This window comes from Hippopotamus amphibius, chromosome 17, assembly GCF_030028045.1.
Source record: "Hippopotamus amphibius kiboko isolate mHipAmp2 chromosome 17, mHipAmp2.hap2, whole genome shotgun sequence".
NCBI lineage: Eukaryota > Metazoa > Chordata > Mammalia > Artiodactyla > Hippopotamidae > Hippopotamus > Hippopotamus amphibius.
The window spans coordinates 28,657,995-28,677,509 of NC_080202.1; the positions used below are offsets into that span (position 1 = coordinate 28,657,995).

Below are 19,515 nucleotides of genomic sequence, written 5' to 3' on the forward strand. Positions count from 1 at the left end.
ATATCTGTGCAGATTTTATGAGTTTGGGGTACCTTAAAATTAAGCAGCAAATAGTAAAATAGTAAAACATGTATCTATGGCATACCTGTTATTTTACTTGTTACTGTCAGATCTCTCTATGTGATGTCCTAGACCTCAAAGAGAAGTGCTTTGGGGCAGAGGTAGCGGTAGCAATAATAACGTGACCTGTTATCCAAAATGAACACACAGGCACAGATCACTTTCCAAAATGTCCATGATTTCAGAGCATAAATGCAGACACACCCTTAAAAGGAGCATTGGGAAGAAGAAAAACTGGCCAGCTTCCTAAATCTCACTGAATCCAATTGGACTGGGCGATGATGGAGATCAAAGGCGTGTGGTGATTGGACAGAGGCTGGGAGGAACTGGCATCTTCAGGGCTGCTGAAAATTAGCCAACTCAACCACACCAAGCAAAAGCTAACTGAAAGTAAATATGGGAGAGTAATCAAATGCACATAGGGGTGATCCTCACAAAATGAAAAGTTTGTGTGTTCCCAAAGGAGACATTTCCCGGTCTTCAACAGCATCTACACAATGGCAAAAATCAAAAGATTACCTTTTCGAATTGAGAAATTGAACCTTTGGCTTCTACTGAAGGGAAACAGGCAAAATCTCCTCTTGGTCATTGTACTTGTGATCTTCCCTGTCCTCCTCCACTTCTATAACCCCCTCCCCTAAATAACTTTGTTTCTGGCTTGTTTCTAAGTAAAATGAGATTTTTTTTTTAATTTGGGGGAATTTTCTCCAGAACAGCAAGTGTTCCTAATTCTGCTTTTTATGATGCCTTTAGGGGACGATTTGCTCAGTTGCTCAGAGCTGTGATTTTCCTACATACCACCATTTTCCATGGTGCCTTGCCACCCTCTGGTGAACAGCACTGAGAGGACCTCTCCTCTGGCGTTAGGGAGAGGGTCCATACAAGGTGCTAAATGCCATTTCACCATCAATTGATCTCTTCTTCCTTTCCTCCTCTTATTACTTGCTTGTTATGATGAAAACATTAATTTGCCTTTTCACTCCTCACTTCACAAACTCCCCAAGCCCACACCCTCCTAGAAGTGTAGAACAAGGATTACAAATTCTTTTCTGCAGGTTCACAGTATTACAGGGGGATAGTATCAGAATGGGGGCTTTGGATAGGGAAAAGCTGGAAAATGAAAGACTGAATGAGGATACAAAGAAAGAAAAACAAAGGAGGACATTCTTTCCAAACTTGGGTCCCTTTTTTAAAAAAAAATGTGGATTCCATTTTCATAGAGGGAAGCATAGAAGAAAATACAACAGCACTTAAGGAATTTCCTCTCATCAGTTTTTCTCCGGTCCCTTAATTGTGTTTAAGCTGTGGTGAGTACTTTGTTTACGGTCCCTAGCATAGTGATTTGCATCCCCCTTTCTGGGTAGCTGTGGGCCGGGAGCTGGCAGCTGTGTCAGTCCAATTCTGGCTGGGAAAGGTAAGGATCTTTGCCTTGGTTTTTGAAAGATCTGGGAGAGAAATGTGGAATATCTTTGGAGGGATGGGGTGGGGTAGGAGGATGTAGATTTAATTCATGAATTGGAAGCTTTCTGAAAAGTTCTCCAAGCTTAAAGGAATCTCCTGGAGCCTTGTATTTAAGAAGAACCAGAAAGATTTCCTCTCCCTTCTGAAAGAAGTCTTACAGAAAGAAGACTGGTTGCTTTGTGGATGAGATTTTGCATTTGGGGGCAGGTGTCTCTTAAGGCATTCTCAGGGGTGTTTAATATCTTACAGGCACGGAGAGGAGGGAGAAAAATCACTCAAAGACAGCAGGCGTTGATCACTAGGAATTCTCTTTGAATTTTAATTTGAAGAGGTAAAAGTCATTTAAAACTGCAGGCGTTCTTGGGTATAATGATAGGTATCTATTCTTTAGATACAATTTCTGCTTTATCCCAAAGCTTTCTACTTCTCTGTAATTTATCAGTACAAATCACCAGTTGTCTGCTTAGACTCTGAAGACGTGCATCTGTGTATCTGGGTAAATGCACACACGCTGAAGAAGAATTAGGGTGAATGTAATATCTGAAGCCTGGAAAGACTGACGAAGGCTTGGGTTTAGGAGCAATAATGACAGACCAACACTGCTCCCAGGGCACAGATACACTCACTGTCCCTCATTATAAATTTAGCCAAGAGCTCACCATCAGAAAAAGGCGCCTCTGGCTTCTCTCTGGAAAAAGTTCCAATCATGTACCTTTGACTTTGACAACGGGGGAACATGGTCAACAGGATAGAGTGATGATATTCAGAGCTTCAGTTGTTGGGGGGAAAGAGGCCCCTGCTAGGGAATAGAGAGGAATTGCCCCCAAAAGCCACAGTTTGCAGTGGGAAGACTGCTGCTCTCATAAGGAGCTTCTCAGGAACTTCTAATTGTGTGGCCCATGGCCCCTAATATCCCCATCCTCCCAGAGCATTGCTGGCAAGTGCTGAGCACCCCTGGTTCTAAGCACCCCTTATTGCAAACACCAAGTGACAGCACTTCTTCTGGAGAATGGCTGTGTCCCTTTACATCCCACGTTTTTAAAGTCTGAGGATAGCGGTGGCCGGGGCCCTCCAGGTACTCATCGTCCTCAGCAGACAGGGCTCCCCGACTCAGCCAGACCTCAGGAAATTTTCAACTTTATTTCTTTTCAATGAAGAAGCCCTCTCCCTGGTTTCCATTCTAGAAAAAAGGACTTCTGGTCCCTCTCCCTTTATGACAAAATTGCCAAGGTATTATTTCTAGACAAGGCTGGAAAGAGTGGGCTATTGCAGAACAGAGATAAGATGCCTGAGAACATCCACACCCTCCACCAGCAGTTAGAGAAATCTAACCACTCAAGAGAAAGAAGGAAAACAAATCCGTTTCAAGATTTAATTTGTATTTGTAGTATTAATTGCATCCATTAAAAACAAGTTATTATAACTTGTATAGATTAAAAATAGAGGATCGATAATTTGTAGCTACAAAAGTGTAGGGACAAGCTTATAATAGTTGCCCAGTATTATCTTATTTTTCCAAAAGACAATCTGGGTCTTTAAATTTTTAAATAGCTTATCTGTAAGAAAGTCTAAAGCTCTAAGTCCATTTGGAGAGAGGGGTTGGTAAATAGACCTTTAACTTTATTGTTTGAGAGTGTGATGTGTCAAGCCATATACTTTTGAATATTTAAAATACCTTGCTCCTTCAAGTGAGTCGAGGAGCAGCAGATTGACATCAGCCAGGAGCTTGCTACAGACCTATTAAAGAAGAATCTACATTTAACAATCTCTTTAAAGCCTAGAGCTCAAGCCAAGGGTTTCTCTCCCTCTGCGTGAATTTTGTCAGATTACTCAACCTCTCTGAGCCTCATTTATAAACTACCTATAAACTCATCTGTAAACTAGTGAGAATTAATGTTAACGCATGCACCTTGCATGTGCCTTGCGGTAGGAGGTGCTCTGTAAATGACAGTGACGGTGGTGGTGGTGGTGGTGATTTCAGCATGGCTGAAGTTACTCACTTCCTAGCACAAATAGTAATCGTGTTTAAATCAAAATGACTGTTTTTCCCCATGAACCACAAACATTTGTATCTCCCACCCTTGTTCCTAAATGAATTAATATCAAATAAGGTGGGGGTGGAGGGGAGGGTTAAGCTTCGGATGGCCAACACACATATATGAAGAAAGAACACCCGGGAAACCTGGGAACCTAGAATTTTTGCTGGCTTAGAGGCTGGATTCAGCTGCCCCATGACTTCACAGCTGTTCCTGCCTCCCTAAAAGTGTCTGTCCTTTCGGCTCTGTCCCCTCAGCTAGGTCTGCAACGCTGACTCTGGGATTTTCTTGTGAAAATGCCTGCTGGGCAGGAGGAAGATCTGGAGGTTGGCTGGGGAAAAAATGAGTAATGCAAAGCAGTGCACTCAAAATGCTGCAAGAGAAATAAAAGTAAAAGCTGCCTCCCGTCTCTGGGGATTCTAGAATGATTCTGACTTATCATGTCACTGAGCAGAGCTGGGGGAAGCCAAAACTCGGAATCTGCTGGCAAGGAAAAGAACGAAGGAAAAAAAAAATGGCAGGGAGGGGCAATCCGGCGGGGGAGGAAATAAAAAGAGAGAGAGGGAAAGACAAGCGTCATTTAGGAAGAGGTAGAGTGAAGGAAAGAGCTCCAGGATCTAAAACCCACCAGATAGTATTTTATATCTTTCCTCTTCCCCAGAGGAGATCCCTGTCCTGTCACGTTGTTGACAGATGTGCTGTTACAGGCTGTCTTCCCAGAAGTCACAGAAGAAGCTCAGACTCTGCTTTTCCTTCCCTCCCAAGTCCAGTGATTTCCCTGGTAATGGATTGCTTCTCTCTGAGGTACGGGTAAGGGTAAGTCTTTTGGGGACAGAGCTTCATTTCAGGTTAACTGAAGTCTCAGCTTTGGGGTGAAGATTTTTTCCTTTCAGACAGAATCTCAAATATCCTTTTACTGGCTTAGCCAGTATTTAAGGTGCCATTGAACAGCAGTGATTAATTTTGTGATTAAAAACCTCATGCAGCTCTAACTTTTAGTTCATTGTACAAGGAGTGATATTCTGATCTCCCAAAGCAAAGAAGAACCTGTGAGGTTTGATTTGGGGTTGAATTAGTTTTCAGTGGGTGCTTAATATGATCAAAGTATTCATCTCACTGAAATCATACCCAGTATCTTCCTTTAAATGCTTTCAGTAACTATGACTGCTCAACTTTTTAGCTGCTAGGTCACTTCTTGAGGGTAAAAGAGAATGATTTACCATGTCTGAGCAAGAAAGGAATGTTCACTGATTTCTCATAGATGGCGTTTCAGCCAGGGGCTTTTCATCGAGAGAGCCTCAGATTTCATCCTGAAAAGTTCAGATTCAAAATATTTAGAAAATTTGTGAATTGACAGCTAATTACTCTAATAGTTGATCTTATCAACTATTTTTATTAACATAAAAAAGCACAAAATTATGTCCAACAAAATTGTTGAATTATTTTTTTCTTATTTTTCCCTTTTCAAATGGATTGGAGAATATTGCCACATTTTAGATCACAAATCCTGGCCTTATTGTGACTGAATTTTTACTGAACTGCACCCCCACCATGGACCCAGGATGCATGTTGGCTGTATTTAATAGTTACAAAAAAAAAACTAACTTGTTGACTGTCAGATGATGTACAAGGACATCATTCGTACGCTGGTTGCTGGTCTTGACGTTGCTTGGTGCACAATGAATGGGCAACAGTTTGGAAAGAATGCATGTTATGCCCGGATACATTGGCAGAGTCTAGGTTGCTGGGACTGTGGAAAGGACTGTGTGAAGTGTTGTTTATAACGTGTTCTCCTCTTGAATGAGGCTGCTTTGGGATTAGGATTGAGGCTTTTCTGTGTGTTTAGAGGTAAGAAAAGCAATAGACAAAGCAGAAAAGCTTGTAAAACATTTGCAGACTACCAGAGTGTATTAAGCACTGTAAAGTGCTTCCTGCTTTTTATATCTTCCCTTTCTTTATGGTTCTCTGCTTTATCTTGCTTTCTGCTCAATGCAAAGAGAATGCAAACAATTAGGAGAAAAATATATTCAAGTTGATTTTCACATGCGTCCATGCATCCTAGAAAAGAACACAGTGGTGTTTCCCAAGCTCTTTACTCCTGCTTGTGGGGGCTCATTCTGATACATTTAGCTGACATCTCCTGTCTTCTCCTCCACAGCTTCCACCCTGGTGAGCCCACCCAGGTCTAGTCTGTGAACTCAGCCAGGAGACGCCACTGTAAAAATGACCGAAGAGCACATAAAGGAGATCCTGGGAACCCCGAAGTCTCCCAAGCCAGTGGCAATGGAGAAGAGCTCCAACGGTGAAGCTGTGGTCACCATGGTGCCCCTGGTCAGTGAGATTCAGCTGACGGCCGCCACTGGGGGTGCTGAGCTCTCCTGTTACCGCTGCATCATCCCCTTTGCCGTGGTGGTCCTCATTGCCGGGATAGTGGTCACTGCCGTGGCTTACAGCTTCAATTCCCATGGCTCCATCATCTCCATCTTAGGCCTGGTCCTTCTGTCATTGGGACTTTTGTTGTTAGCCTCCAGCGCCCTGTGCTGGAAGGTGAGACAGAGGAGCAAGAAAGCCAAGAGACGTGAGAGTCAGACGACTCTCGTGGCAAATCAGAGAAGCTTGTTTGCTTAGGACTAAATGAGACCAAATGGGATGTATGGCCTGAAGGACCTGCTCTCACTTCATCAGTTAATGCACCCAGGGCTGCTGTGGGAGACGATGGACTTGGCATTGCCGCAGACCAGAGGCATGGCGGTGGCCTGAGGGTGGAGGATGGATGGGATTCTCATCTGTGAGCAGTGACTTGTGTCTTCTTCTATGACAAACTTAATTCTGAGGGCTATTTCTAAGACTGAAAAATCAACTTCTCCTCTACATAAACTTTTTAGGGTTCATGGGAGGTGCACAGCATTAGACAGCATTTGATTCACCTTGAATTCTGGCATACCAGCGACCTGCCTCCAAAAGAGATAAGCCACACTGTTAGGATGTTATGTCATAAAAATGTTCTGCTGAGAGTCTAAACTGCCTTGAACTTTGCATACTCCTATGAAATTCTGTGATCATTTTTTTCTCCGAAAAGTTGATTCTCTAGCATCTGTTTTAATTTTCACTTTCAGTAACTCATCACTGGTGGTACTTTTCTTGAAGAATAAACTAATATTTTTTATGTTTTAACATTGAACGGTTCTTAGATGATTGTAATAATGTGTCAGAAGTTAAAAAAATAGGTAAAAGGTGTAGCTACTAAAGGACATGGGGGGATAAATTAATATTAAAATAATCCAATATAGCACTTTTAATGATTTTTATATTAAAGTTTAATGTACATGTCATTCAAAATAATAAATACTCATTGCTGCTGAAACTGCTTAAATGGTTATTTCCATTGTAGTTATTTTTACTGCAGTTCCAAATTGCCCATCTTCCCTTGCCCCACCAGCAACATCTCAATTGTATTTCTCTCAAATGGGCATGTTGCTTCTTCTTAACTAAAAGATTATTTTTTATTAGTCATTTTTGTTCATGACTTCTGAAGAATAATATGAATTATGTTTATTCTAAAAGGTTTCTATGCCATTACAATTTGGAAATCAATGCCTTGGGTCAGGAATTTTATAATGTGTTGTTAAATGTGTGTTACGTATTTATCAAATCAATTGTTAAATATTCACTTAACATGTTTTTGAGCACCAGGTATATGCCATGCATTGTATAGATTCTCAGGCTGTTTAACTGAGTTAGTTTATAATACAATGCAAATAAGCTTACTGCTTGAACCTTGTGAATATTGAACAGCTAGGACTCTACCCCATAATTCTAGCCAGAAATATCCCTGGTTCATGTTGTTTAAACCACAGTAAACCAGGGTGAAAAGATAGGCACAAAGCTTTACCTAAAGCTTGGAAAAACAAAGCAAAACAAAACAAGCCTAGCACAGTACTTTTGATGAAAGGCATTCTATGGAGGACTTTAATTAAATACGGCAGGAGCCCTCTGGCACTGACTGCTCCCTGGTGCTCAGGTGGTTTTGTTAAGGGAAGACACCTTGATGGCCTAGTTTCTCCTGGCTTTGAAGATCAGATGATGAAAGTCTGGAGTTGTTGAATACGGTGGACTACACTGCAATTATCTTGAACACATGCAGGTCAACACTCCTCTTGACCGAATGCAAGTGTATGGCATTGTGTTTATGACAGTGGGAGGGATATTGTGCTTCGACATGCCTTTTTTTGCTCAAAGATACCCAAAAGCTCCCTCCCCACTGCTTGAGGAAGAAATTTCTCAGGCAAGTGTTCAAGGTTCTTCTCTGTCTGATCCAAACAGATGTATCCAGCTTTCACTCTCATTCCAACCCGAAAACTCATGAGGTAGCCAGACCAGATGATTCCCCGTTCCTGGATCACGCTTCAATTTTCCTACCTCCCTATATTTTCAAACTCCTGTTTTCCCTCCTGCATGATACCATCCTTTCCCTCTCCAACTAAGACATATCCAAATCCTGCTTCTCATTAGAGCCCCAGCTTAAGTGCGACCTCTTCCTGGAGGTTCCCATTTATCTGAAAGGAATTGCTCCTTCAAAAGTCTCTACCTATTTATTTTCTTATGGCAACTTTCATTTTCTACCATGTTAGTGTCATAAATGTTTTATCTTCTTCCAAATCTCCTTAGAAGTGCATAAGGGTCTTTTTAAACCCCTATGTGATACCTAATAAAATGTCCTGCACAGATTATGGACTCAATAATTATTTGCTAAATGAACTAAAGAATAAAAATCAGGAAGTGTTGAGTGTTTAATCCAGAATTACAGTTTATTTGTTTTAATCTCTTAAAAGAAAATGCTTTAGTTCTCAACTCTCCCAAAATAGGTCATCCTACTCCACCCTGCCTCTACTGGAAGCACCAGGTACAGGTGAATATTTACAACCTTTGTATGATATTTCTCTAGCCACACCTGCCCTTCCAGATACTTGAAAAGTAAACTTGTGAATTATTTCAGGCCACCAGGGGGCCTCGTGCTGCTACCTGAAAGTCCCAAAAGAAACCCCATTGGAATGACTTAAATTGTAAAGACTGAAATAGGATCATACTAGAAATAGCACTATCTCTCCTAGATGTGAGGAGTAGGAGAAGATCCTCCACTGAGCCCACCCCTACCCCCCTCCCTAAGCCACTTCACAATGGCTAATTCTGGATTCTTCTAGTCAGTACCGGAAGATCTTGCCTTGTTGAGGGAGCCTCCAGTCACATTAAAAAGGGGTACACACCTGCAAAGCTGTAAGACACAGGGTTAGTCCTATGTCCCATGGCTCCCAGTTCCCACAAGAAGAATAAACCCAGACTTGAATCGTGATGTCACAATTATCTCCTAGCATATGTCCTTAATGGCCAAGGTTTGTCTTTACAAATGGTTTGACTATCAAGTGATAAGCAGGTGATAACTGCATCCACAAGCATGATGCACGCATGTATGCATTGAAAAGATAACCTGGCCCCACCCTGGAGCAGCAGAAGCCAACAAAAAGGATTTTCCCTAAACCTTGTACATCCTAGAATGCACAGCAACGCTTTTTAACCCCATCCTGGGCAGCAAGTCCCTGCCCAGGTGAGAACCACAGCCACCTGGGGAACTCTGTTCTCCCCACCTCACTATCTTGGTTGATCTAGGAAATCTGGCTCACAGAGGTGGCTGAGGCCAGATAAGCCTAGAAGAGCCAGGTCACAAATCCTTAGACCCACCTCTTTGAACCACCACCACCCCTAAAGAGAGAGTCAGACAGATAGGCAGACAGACAGAGATAGAGACAGAGACAGAAATCCTCGTTTGTACCATATCATGGTTTTGAACTTGAAAGATCTGGTTATGAATCCAAGCTCTCTTGAGCTACTTCTTTTGATCTTGAGAAGTTAAGCCCTATATTTAAAAATAAGGTTTATCTTTAAAATAAGGTTAATTTTAAAGAAATGATTTAAATTTTGTCAACTATGAAGTCCTACACTATTGCAAAACTATTATTTAACTATCTAATGTTGACCTCAGCTTCTTTCTCTACTTATTGTCCCAACATGCCATCAAGCATCAAGCAGCCCCCTGTTTGGGTTAAATGGCTTTAATTAGTCACTTTGTTTAACCTTGGCTTTATCCACAAAGGCTTTCTAGACCAAAATAATCTGGGGAAAACACCTGTTCCAAATATGAATAATAACTTATATTTCCTTAATATTGTTATAATTTTTGGTGCTTTCATATACATTGGAGTCATTATAAAGGTATATTTAATGCAGAATATGTATATTTAATACAATTATGTGTCTTTAATAAAAAAGAGATCAGGAAAGTGAGAAATACCCCCCACTCCCCTCCTCCCACCCCCATCCCAGCCAATCTCATCCTAGGCAGCCCCACAGAAAGGAAGAACAGAGCATAAATCTAAAGAGAAGCAAAAAAAAAGGAAATTCCTTGTTCCTGGTTTTTGAGCCTCAGGGGCATCCCACTGACTTAAGGCTTATCTAAGGAATTTTCAAAGGTAATTTGTTTACACTTGAATTTTACATTACTCTTTGACCCTGTGTATGATGGGGCTCAACTGTATCTGATACTACTCAGTATTCACCATCACATGTTGAGGCTAGAGGTACGTGTCTACCCTGCTCTCAGATAAGCAAACTATAGTTCCAAAAGTGTAAGTGGTTTATCCAATCAAGGTTTCATAGCTGGTGAGGCCTTGAGTCAGACCAATTTGCTAACTAGAGATTATAGTTATCCTGGGTTTACGCTTAGCTGTGACATACCATTTCCAGAATGACAGGAAAAGGAAACCAAAAAAGGAGTCCTAACACCTATTTTCAGAAAACTCTTGTAAAAGTATAACATACATAGAGAAAAATGTACAGCTGAATGAATTTCACACACACACACACACACACACACACACACACCTGTGGAACCAGATTAAAAAAACAGATACTGCTGGTCCCTCAAAATCCCCCCTTGAATCCATTTCCAGCCATTATCTCTCCAGAAGGGACCACTACCCTCACCTCTAACACATGAGTAGTTTTGCCTGATTTTTAACCTTATATAAATGGACTCGTAGGGTGTGTACTCTGTGCCTGGCTTCTTCTGTGCAATATTATATTTGTGAGGTATATCCATATTGCCGCCTGTTGTTATATAAAGGGTTTGTTCTCATCACTGTGTAGAATTCCGCTGTAGGAATACACCATCACATATTTATCCTTGCTACTTTTGATAGGCATTTGGATAGTTTCTAGTTTTCTAACTATTAAAAATAGTACTTGTGGTAGCCAGGCTCCCAGTGGCCCCCAGTGATCCCTACCTCCTGATACTCACACACCTCCTACATTGTCTCAGGTTGGTTTGTGTGACCCATAGAAAATGGCAGAAGTGATGGTATGTCACTTCCAAGACTGGGTTATAAAGATGCTGAGACTTTCACCTTGGTGCCTCTCTCTACCTCTTTTCCTTGGGGGAAGCCATCTGTCATGTTGTGGGGACACTCGGGCCACGATGAAGAGGCCTGTGTGCGGAGGCACTGAGGCCTCCAGCCAATGGCTAGAGAAGTGCTGAGATCTGCCAGCAACTGCCTGAATGAACGTGGAAGTGGATCTGTGTCCCCAGCAGACAGCTTGACCAAAACCTCATGGGAGACCCACAGGAGACCCAGGGCTGCCTTACGTGATTATATGGCTTTAGTGGACTCTAAGCACACTTGTCTCATGGGCTCTTTCCTCCGCTTAAAAAAAAAAAAAAAAAAAAAAAAAAGGTGAATTTTACTTATTGCAAGAAGGAAACTGTACTGACAAGCACAGTGAGCTCCAGGCACTTGCTTAATGGGTAAACTGGCCCTTCATCCAGCTCAGTCACAGATTCCTGACCCACAGAAACTGAGATAATAAATGTTTGTTGTTGTAAGTTGCTAAGTTTTGGAGTAATTTGTTATTCAGCAAGAAATAACTAATATTGTGCTATTATGAAATTTCTCCTACATGGTTTTTAGTTTACATAAATACACAACTCCTAGGCTGAGAAAGACCTAGGAATGGAATCTCTGAATTAAATAAAGGATGGGTAATGTGTTTAGCTTCACTGCCAAGTTTTTAAAAATGTTTGAATCACTTTATTCTTCTACCAGCACTATAAGAGAGTTCTGGATGCATTACCTCTCTGTCAATTTTTTACATTTTGTCTTTTCCATTTTAGTGATTCTGGTGGTTGTAACATCTGCTTTTAAGTATGTACTTCAGAAAGGGGATGCCCTACTAGAACTTGGGACATGATAGGGCAAAGCAGGCTAGAAAAGGGAGAAGAGATTAGAGTGGAAATTTAAGATTTAGATTTGGGCTTTGAAAAAGCAAAGCAGCAAGAGATAAATTCTTAGGGAAGCGCTCTGAGACCAAGAAACCCCACTAGAGACTGGGAGTTTAACTCACAATGTGAACAACAGCATTTACCAAGCACTTACTATATTCTAAACATTATTCTTTGGGCTTTGCTTGAATGGAAGCTCTCACTGGATCCTCCCAACAACCCAATGAAGTAGATCCTATTATTATCTGTATTTTACAGATGAGGAAACTGAAGCACAGATTAAGCCAAGTAATTGAGATCACACAGTTAGTAGAGTAGGGTCTACTACTTAACTGCAATGCCTGTACTCTTAGGTACACAGTAACCTTTCAATACCTGATTCTTGAATAAACATCCAAGAAGCTGATGTGGAAAACTCAAGACTCAGAATATCAGCCAGGCTCAGCCTGAAACTGGAGGCAGGGTATGACAGAGTGCACAGCAGGAAAATTTTCACTTCAGGGGGAACCAAAGAAGGCTTCCTGAAGGCGGTGACTCGATGAGACTAAGACTGGCAGAAGAGTTAGCCAGGTGCAAGACCTAAGGCAGAGCATTCAGGGATACTCCCAGAGGGAGCACCTTGAGCGAATGCTGAAAGGTCATGGAGAGAGCGGCCTTCAGCATCTCTGCCTCACTGGATCATTGTGAGGCAAAAATGAAAGAACTTGTTACTGGATTTATCAACTGCAAAATTCTGTCCAAGCAAAGAGGCTCAATAAGTCCAATATCCATAGGGTTCAAACTTACCACCAGAAAATCAAACGTGCAGATTCTAAAGGAGTACAAACACTTAACTTCAACCTATGAGTTCTATGGGAATCATGAATAAAAAATATTATCATAACTAAAATCTTCCTCCTCCTCATGATATCAATACCTACCTTCCCTGAAGTCGGTGTAGTGCTGTGGTTAAAGCCATGAACTCTGGAGACGGAGCATCTGGATTTGAAATTCAGCTTTCTCACTGTGTATCTCTGTACAGGTCAACTTCTCCATGCCTCAGTTTCCTCATCAACAAAATGGGAATAATATCGGTATACCTCATAGGGTTGTAGTATTAATTGAGTTAATTGATATAAAGCACTTTATGTCAAAGACTGGTACCCATCACATTAAGTAGTACTTCTACCTATCTTAAAATTATTTTTAAAGCATAGCTGACATATGATTTGAGTGAGTTTTTATGGCATTTAAAACTACAGAAGCTACAAGAAATTCAGTTTAAATGGGACATTCATTAAAAAACAGCAGTTTACCCCAGGAGTGAAATTGCAAACACTGAGAGAAAACGAGTTGACACAGGAATTTGTATTAGGCCATATCTGTCAGGAACCCACTCCCTCCAAATTCATGTACATATCAATGTTTTGTTTTCTTAATCAGAAGATCCTTAGGTTCAGCATATCCTTATCCAAATTGATGTATCTCCAGAAAACCTTAAAGCTATCATGCTATCTGGTAGAGGGCCAGTTAGCATTTCCATTGCGCTTGGATGTAGACATAGCATTTTCACTTGAATTGCCTTGCTAACTCCTTCCAGAAGCGCTATGAAACATCAGCCTCATTTTTAGATGAGGAAATGGGGGCTTGGAGAGATTAAATGGTTTGCTTGTCATCCAACAGGCCATACATGACAGAAATAATACTCACACCCAGATCAAAGTCTTTGTCTTACATCCCATCTTGTCCCTGGGCTTTAGAGCTTCCTATAGGATGCCCACCCTTGGGGGTCTATGCCCCGTGACCGTGCAGTTAAGGATGTTTCAACAAGTCTTAAAATGGGTTATGCCTATGGCTATATTTTATTGTTTTTTTCTGACTGGACACAGACATCTTTAAAAAGTTAAGATGGTGAGTTGAGATTCACATCAATATCTAAAATAAGTGTATAGTTTTGTCATATTGCTTTTGAGGATTTCGTTTTGTTCTACTTTTTAAATAAAAGAAGTCTATGTCTCAACCAAGAGATCATCTTGATCAGTGGTCCTAAATGCCTGTCCATGCACTAACTAACTGCATCAGACCCACCTAGCAGCTCTGCAAAGACCCAAAGATTCTGGTTCAGTGGATTCAAAGTGAGACCCAGAATCTGTATGTAAAAACAAACTGTCCCAGGAAATATAAATTAATAACCACAATAGGATACCATTTTATTTCTCAATAGATTTATAATAAAGCAGAGGATTGATCAATACCAGTATTGGTAAGGGTGAAGAATCAGGTAATTCGACCATATTTTATTAAAACTTAAATGTGTATGCTTTTTTTTTTAAGAAATTTTATTGAGATACAGTTAACAGATAATAAACTGCATATATTTAGAGTGTACGATTTGGTATCCCAATCTCCCAATTCATCCCCCTCCAACCCTCCCCGCTTTCTCCACTTGGTGTCCATATGTTTGTTCTCTACATCTGCGTCTCTATTCCCGCCTTGCAAACCAGTTGATTTGTACCATTTTTCTACATTCTGCATATATATGTTAACATACTATATTTGTTTTTCTCTTTCTGACTCACTTCACTCTGTATGACAGTCTCTAGGTCTATCCATGTCTCTACAAATGTCCCAGTTTCATCGCTTTTTACAGCTAAGTAATATTCCATTGTATACATGTACCACATCTTTTTTATCCATTCATCTGTTGATGGAAATTTAGGTTGCTTCCATGTCCTGGCTATTGTAAATAGTGCTGCAATGAACAATGTGTATGCTCTTAATCCCACTTCTGGAATGTTTGACAGTTACAGATGTAATCAAACTACATGAATATTTATTTCTGCATTGCCAGCATGTGCACACAGATTCACCAAAACAACCTCTGAATGAATTATGGTGCATCTATATCACGTATACCATATACCATAAGGCAGATTGGTATGTACGAGTGTTAATTTGTAAGGATTTCTATAATACACTACGCAAAAACGCAGGTTTTCAGCTAACATTTATCATCCAATTCCTTTCTTATAAAATAAGCTGGAGTGTATTTGAGCTCATTTTAAAAAAGAAAAATTATAGAAGAACACATGGTGTGTCATTAAGGGCACACATACTTTTGGGGTGTTACTTCAAGGAAAAAGAGGCAATTTTTCTTTAGACTCCTCTATACTGTTTGAATTATTATAATAAGAAATAATTAAAAGTATATTGAATGAGGGGAAAAATAAAGTGGTACTTGGAGAAATACCACAAATAAAAATAAAGGACTTATAAATGAGTCTAGTATGCAGCGAGGGCAGGGAACTGCTGACTCACGCCAGCTCACTTCCGAGATGAGGTTCCTCTCAGCTTATTCATCCACTCGTTCACTCATTTGCTCAGGACTTGCTGAGCCCTCACATCAAGGTATAGGAAATTTAAGCAGTGAAAAGAAATGTTTTGTGGTTGAATTAAGTCTGACTCAGGTATTCAGGCATAATCCTACAAAAAGAGTAAAAGCCTAGAGGGTCAACTTCCCAGGCTATGTATCAACCTATATATTTAGATTCCGGAACCTCTGGTATCACAACAGAATGGGAACACCATGCCTGTGGTCATTTAGAATGAATACCTATAAAAATCTTGAGTGTAAAAGTAACGGGAGTGCAACATAAATTATTGGTTTCCTCTTCCTAAGTTAAGTGCGGAAGTTTGTAGGCCATAGCGTTATGTGTGTTTTGGTCTCATTGCATTACTTGTGGTACAACGTTGGTAAATTAATGAATCAGTAACAATTCAGACTATTCACTCAGGAGGCAAAGATATCCTAAAAATATTCTTTACCTAGGAAACTTGAGTAGTAGTAGAGATAACCCAGGCAGGGGGCGTTGCGAAAGCACTTCGTGCTGTTTTAACGGGGACCATCCAGCGTTGAGTCACAGTGGATCGGACCCTCAGAGCTCTCAGGTTCTCAAGCATTTTCATCAGGAAGTGTAGGCCATGTCCAAAAAAAATAGACTTATACTTTTGCTCCATCTCAGCCTCCTATCGAGAAAAGCAAACACAGATGATTTTCCACTTCAAGTTCAAATACAGAATGGATGGCTTTTTGTTTTGCTTGACTGGGATAGTTAATGAGAGTCCAGAGATTGGCAGCCTGCCAGACATAAATCAGTTTTGATCGCATTGTCATATGAACCCAGAAAAAGAAATAGAAAAGAGGGAAGGGATAGAGCCAGAAAAACTGTGTTTGGGGAAGGCGTGACTGTGATCACTGGCATTTTGAGGTCCAGCACACATTGCTTTTCTAAAGAGAGTGGCTAGTCCAGAAAGAAAAGGGACATTTGGAGGCAAGATATGTGTTGTTTCACTCCTGCAACCAGACTCTATAATAAAAGTGCTTGCATCAGAGGAAGGCTGACAACACATTTTAGCGCTTTCACAGTTCTAACTTAATCACGGCAGGAAGCTTTCCTGCTACTGGGAGAACAAGTTGCGTCACTGGGAACATCTGACTCCAGGATCCAGTGTCAATTACTTTGCCTAAGGTCATTAAAAAATACTAGGGTGTCACCTTACAGCATAAAGACTTTGCCCAAGTGACAATTAAGAAGTAACACATAGCATGATAAATAATTGGACAGGTGGATTAAAGAAATGTCTTTCCTGTGCAAAATGAGATGGGTGATTGACATCTGTTAATCCAGCCTCTTTGGCCACATTCCTCCACAGCCCAGGTTTCTAACCAGTCAGACTGCCTTATTTTTTCAGTTTGCCTCTCTTGGTTGTTCAAGGAGTCTCTGGCCTCATTGAATCAGACAAGTTGGAAAGAAAGGCAACACCTCAGGAGAAGTTCCCGAGAGCAGCTTTCAGGGGACGCCTGCCAGTGACAGGTTGCAGGGACTTGCCCACTGGATGGAATAATATTTTGGATGTGGTTTGTGCAGGATGAGGTCTGCTGTGGATCAAATGGCAAGTCCATCTGCTGGTATGATTTAAGAAATTCCTGTTTGACTCTCTGAAACACCTGTGAAGTAAAACCTGAGCGTCCCCTTTCATACAAGGTCTCACATTTGAGTTTTAAACTTGTTTTCATCCCAGACCAACAATAGAGTTTAATTCCCCCAAAAGGGGACACAGGGTGCTGATTTACCACGTCTTTCACAGCAGTCCCAAACAGCTTTGCTTATTGATATCCTGGAAATATTTAACACCAGAAAGTTCCTGTATCCTCGACTTTGCAACAGCCCATCAATAGATGCTTTCCCACTAGAGGGAAAACAAGAGAGAGAGAAGGAATGAGGAAAGAGAAAAAGAACACGGTGACTTTTACAAACAAGCTACCATCCTAGTCTCTACTTGCAGCCCAGCAGTAGTATTTGAAGTTCCCAGTAAAAACACAGCCCTTGAACTTGGAACTCCTGCTACCATGGCATATTTTAAAATGGTTACAAAAATAGTCTGAGCATTCAGACTGGCAATGCCCAAGGTTCCTGGGCCACTCGGTGAATAGTATTTGAGATTCACCAAGCAGACAGACCCCTGTTTCACCAGCTAGGTCAGGTAAAGAAGACGAGACAAGTTGGGACAATAAGAAAAGCAGAGGTAGCAAATTTCCCATCTTCTAAAACAGAAGCATTAACCCTGCTAGAATTGTGCAGAGGCAGAATGTGAAGACAAAATGGATTTTTAAGAAAAAAAGTACAGGGAAAATTTCAAACACATACTAAAGTAAGGGAGAATGGTATAATGAACCCCCACATACCCATCACCCAGCTTCAACAATCATCAACCCATGGCTCATTTTGGTTCATTTGTACCATCCCCCCAACTCCCATTTACCACCAGATTATTTTGGAGTAAATCCCAGACAACACGCAATAGATGATTTAAAAGGCAAACTTTTACACGGTTTATGACTTGGTTAGCTAGTGAAGTTAAATGCTGTAGAAGACCAATTAGGATAATTCATTGTGGATAGATATTCTAAGAAAAGTTTAGACAAACTTTCCCTGAACTTTTATACTAACTAAAAATTGGTTTCACATCAGTTTTGTGAAACTTTGCTTAGAGGTGCTGTCTAATGGCAGGTGAATAGCAGACCTATATACAGATAAACAGCAGACGTATATAGTCTTGCAGGAGGTGTAGCTTAGGAGAAATAAGGGTGGAGTGTAATTGAGAAGGGTGCTGACCCCAGGAAAGGGTGCAAAATGCAGTTTGAGATTACAGGGGGCATGGAGGAGCACAGAGATCAGAGAGTCTCTGCCGGTAGCTACGTGGTCTGCAGCTAAAGCTGTTCTTTCATCTTCATCCTTCAGACCTTATTATTAATCTCCCCAGAGGGCTGCCCTTTCCCTCCTCACACACCCAATCCAATCCGGAATCACAAAAGGGCAAGGAAGGTTGGGGGTGAGCATCCAAATGTATCAACTTCCCTGGGTTGCTCTGTAGCTCCGCTTTCTAGTCGCTACTTCCTCATCTATGTAAAGTGGAGAAGTGGGAGCAAGACACTCAAAACACAACGGAAGTCCATTTGCAGTGTGCGTAGTATATGCGAATACAGACTTAGCAAAGATATAAATTACGATGTTGCTTAAGAAGGTTTTGTTGTAATTGTGTATGGATTAATCAAGCACAGGTTAATCCTCTACGGCATCTTACCTCCCCTATACATTGAATCATATCTTGATAAATGAAAACTAATATATATATATATCTAAGTTATAGATTACTAAATTATATATATATTTTCACAGTTGCATACATTCAATTCAATGGATTTTTAAGCTTCTGCTGTATACAAAGCACTGTTGTAAATGCTGGGGGAAATAAAAAGTTGAATCATAAATGATCATTGGGCTCAAGGAGGTTGCAGTGTAACAGGATTCTTAAGGTAAATCTCCATGTGGCCATAATGCTACAATAAGAAAAATAAAAGAAAAGGAAACAAATGTGATTGACAAAATATGTTATCAGCAGAAGGTAATGAAAATGCAAAGAAGGGAACTGCCACTTATTGATGGAAATGGGGAAATGAATCCTAAAAGGTATCTTGGAATAAGTGCCATTGGCATGGGCTTTGAAGCTGGGACAGGAGTTCAGTTAGTGAAATGGGAGCTGAGGGGAAGAAAGCATTTCAGGAAGAAAGGTGAAAGAAAAGGGAAATATATGAGTACAAGTAGGACGTGTTCAGGGAAATGCACACAGGCCACATTGGCAGGAGCAGAACAGGATATAAAAGGCAAGTTGCAATGAAGCAACTGACAAAGGATTAATCTCCAAAATATACAAGCAGCTCATGCAGCTTAATACCAAAAAAGCAAATAACCCAATCCACAAATGGGCAGAAGACCTAAATAGACATTTCTCCAAAGAAGACATACAGATGGCCAACAAACACATGAAAAGATGCTCAACATCACTAATCATCAGAGAAATGCAAGTCAAAGCCACAATAAGGTATCACCTCACACCGGTTAGAATGGCCATCATCAAAAAATCTAGAAACAAGAAATGCTGGAGGGGGTGTGGAGAAAAGGGAACCCTCCTGCACTGTTGGTGGGAATGTAAGTTGATACAGCCACTATGGAAAAGAGTTTGGAGGTTCCTTAAAAAACTAAAAATGGGACTACCATTATGACCTAGCAATCCCACTCCTGGGCATAT

The 19,515-nt window shown here is 40.8% G+C and overlaps 1 protein-coding gene across 2 annotated transcripts; it reads left to right on the forward strand.

The window, feature by feature from the left end:
- The first annotated feature begins 1,433 nt into the window (after nucleotides 1-1,433).
- TMEM100 (transmembrane protein 100) lies at nucleotides 1,434-6,907 on the forward strand. 2 transcript variants are annotated; one of them, XM_057716297.1, is made up of 3 exons: nucleotides 1,434-1,474; nucleotides 4,219-4,361; nucleotides 5,716-6,907. In XM_057716297.1, the coding sequence occupies exon 3, from the start codon at nucleotides 5,781-5,783 to the stop codon at nucleotides 6,183-6,185; it is 405 nt and encodes a 134-aa protein (XP_057572280.1). In that variant the 5' UTR covers nucleotides 1,434-1,474; nucleotides 4,219-4,361; nucleotides 5,716-5,780; the 3' UTR covers nucleotides 6,186-6,907. The 2 variants fall into 2 exon arrangements, with proteins under 2 accessions (XP_057572280.1, XP_057572281.1); XM_057716298.1 differs by lacking the exon at nucleotides 4,219-4,361 and having other exon boundaries at nucleotides 1,459-1,474.
- Nucleotides 6,908-19,515: the final 12,608 nt, after the last annotated feature.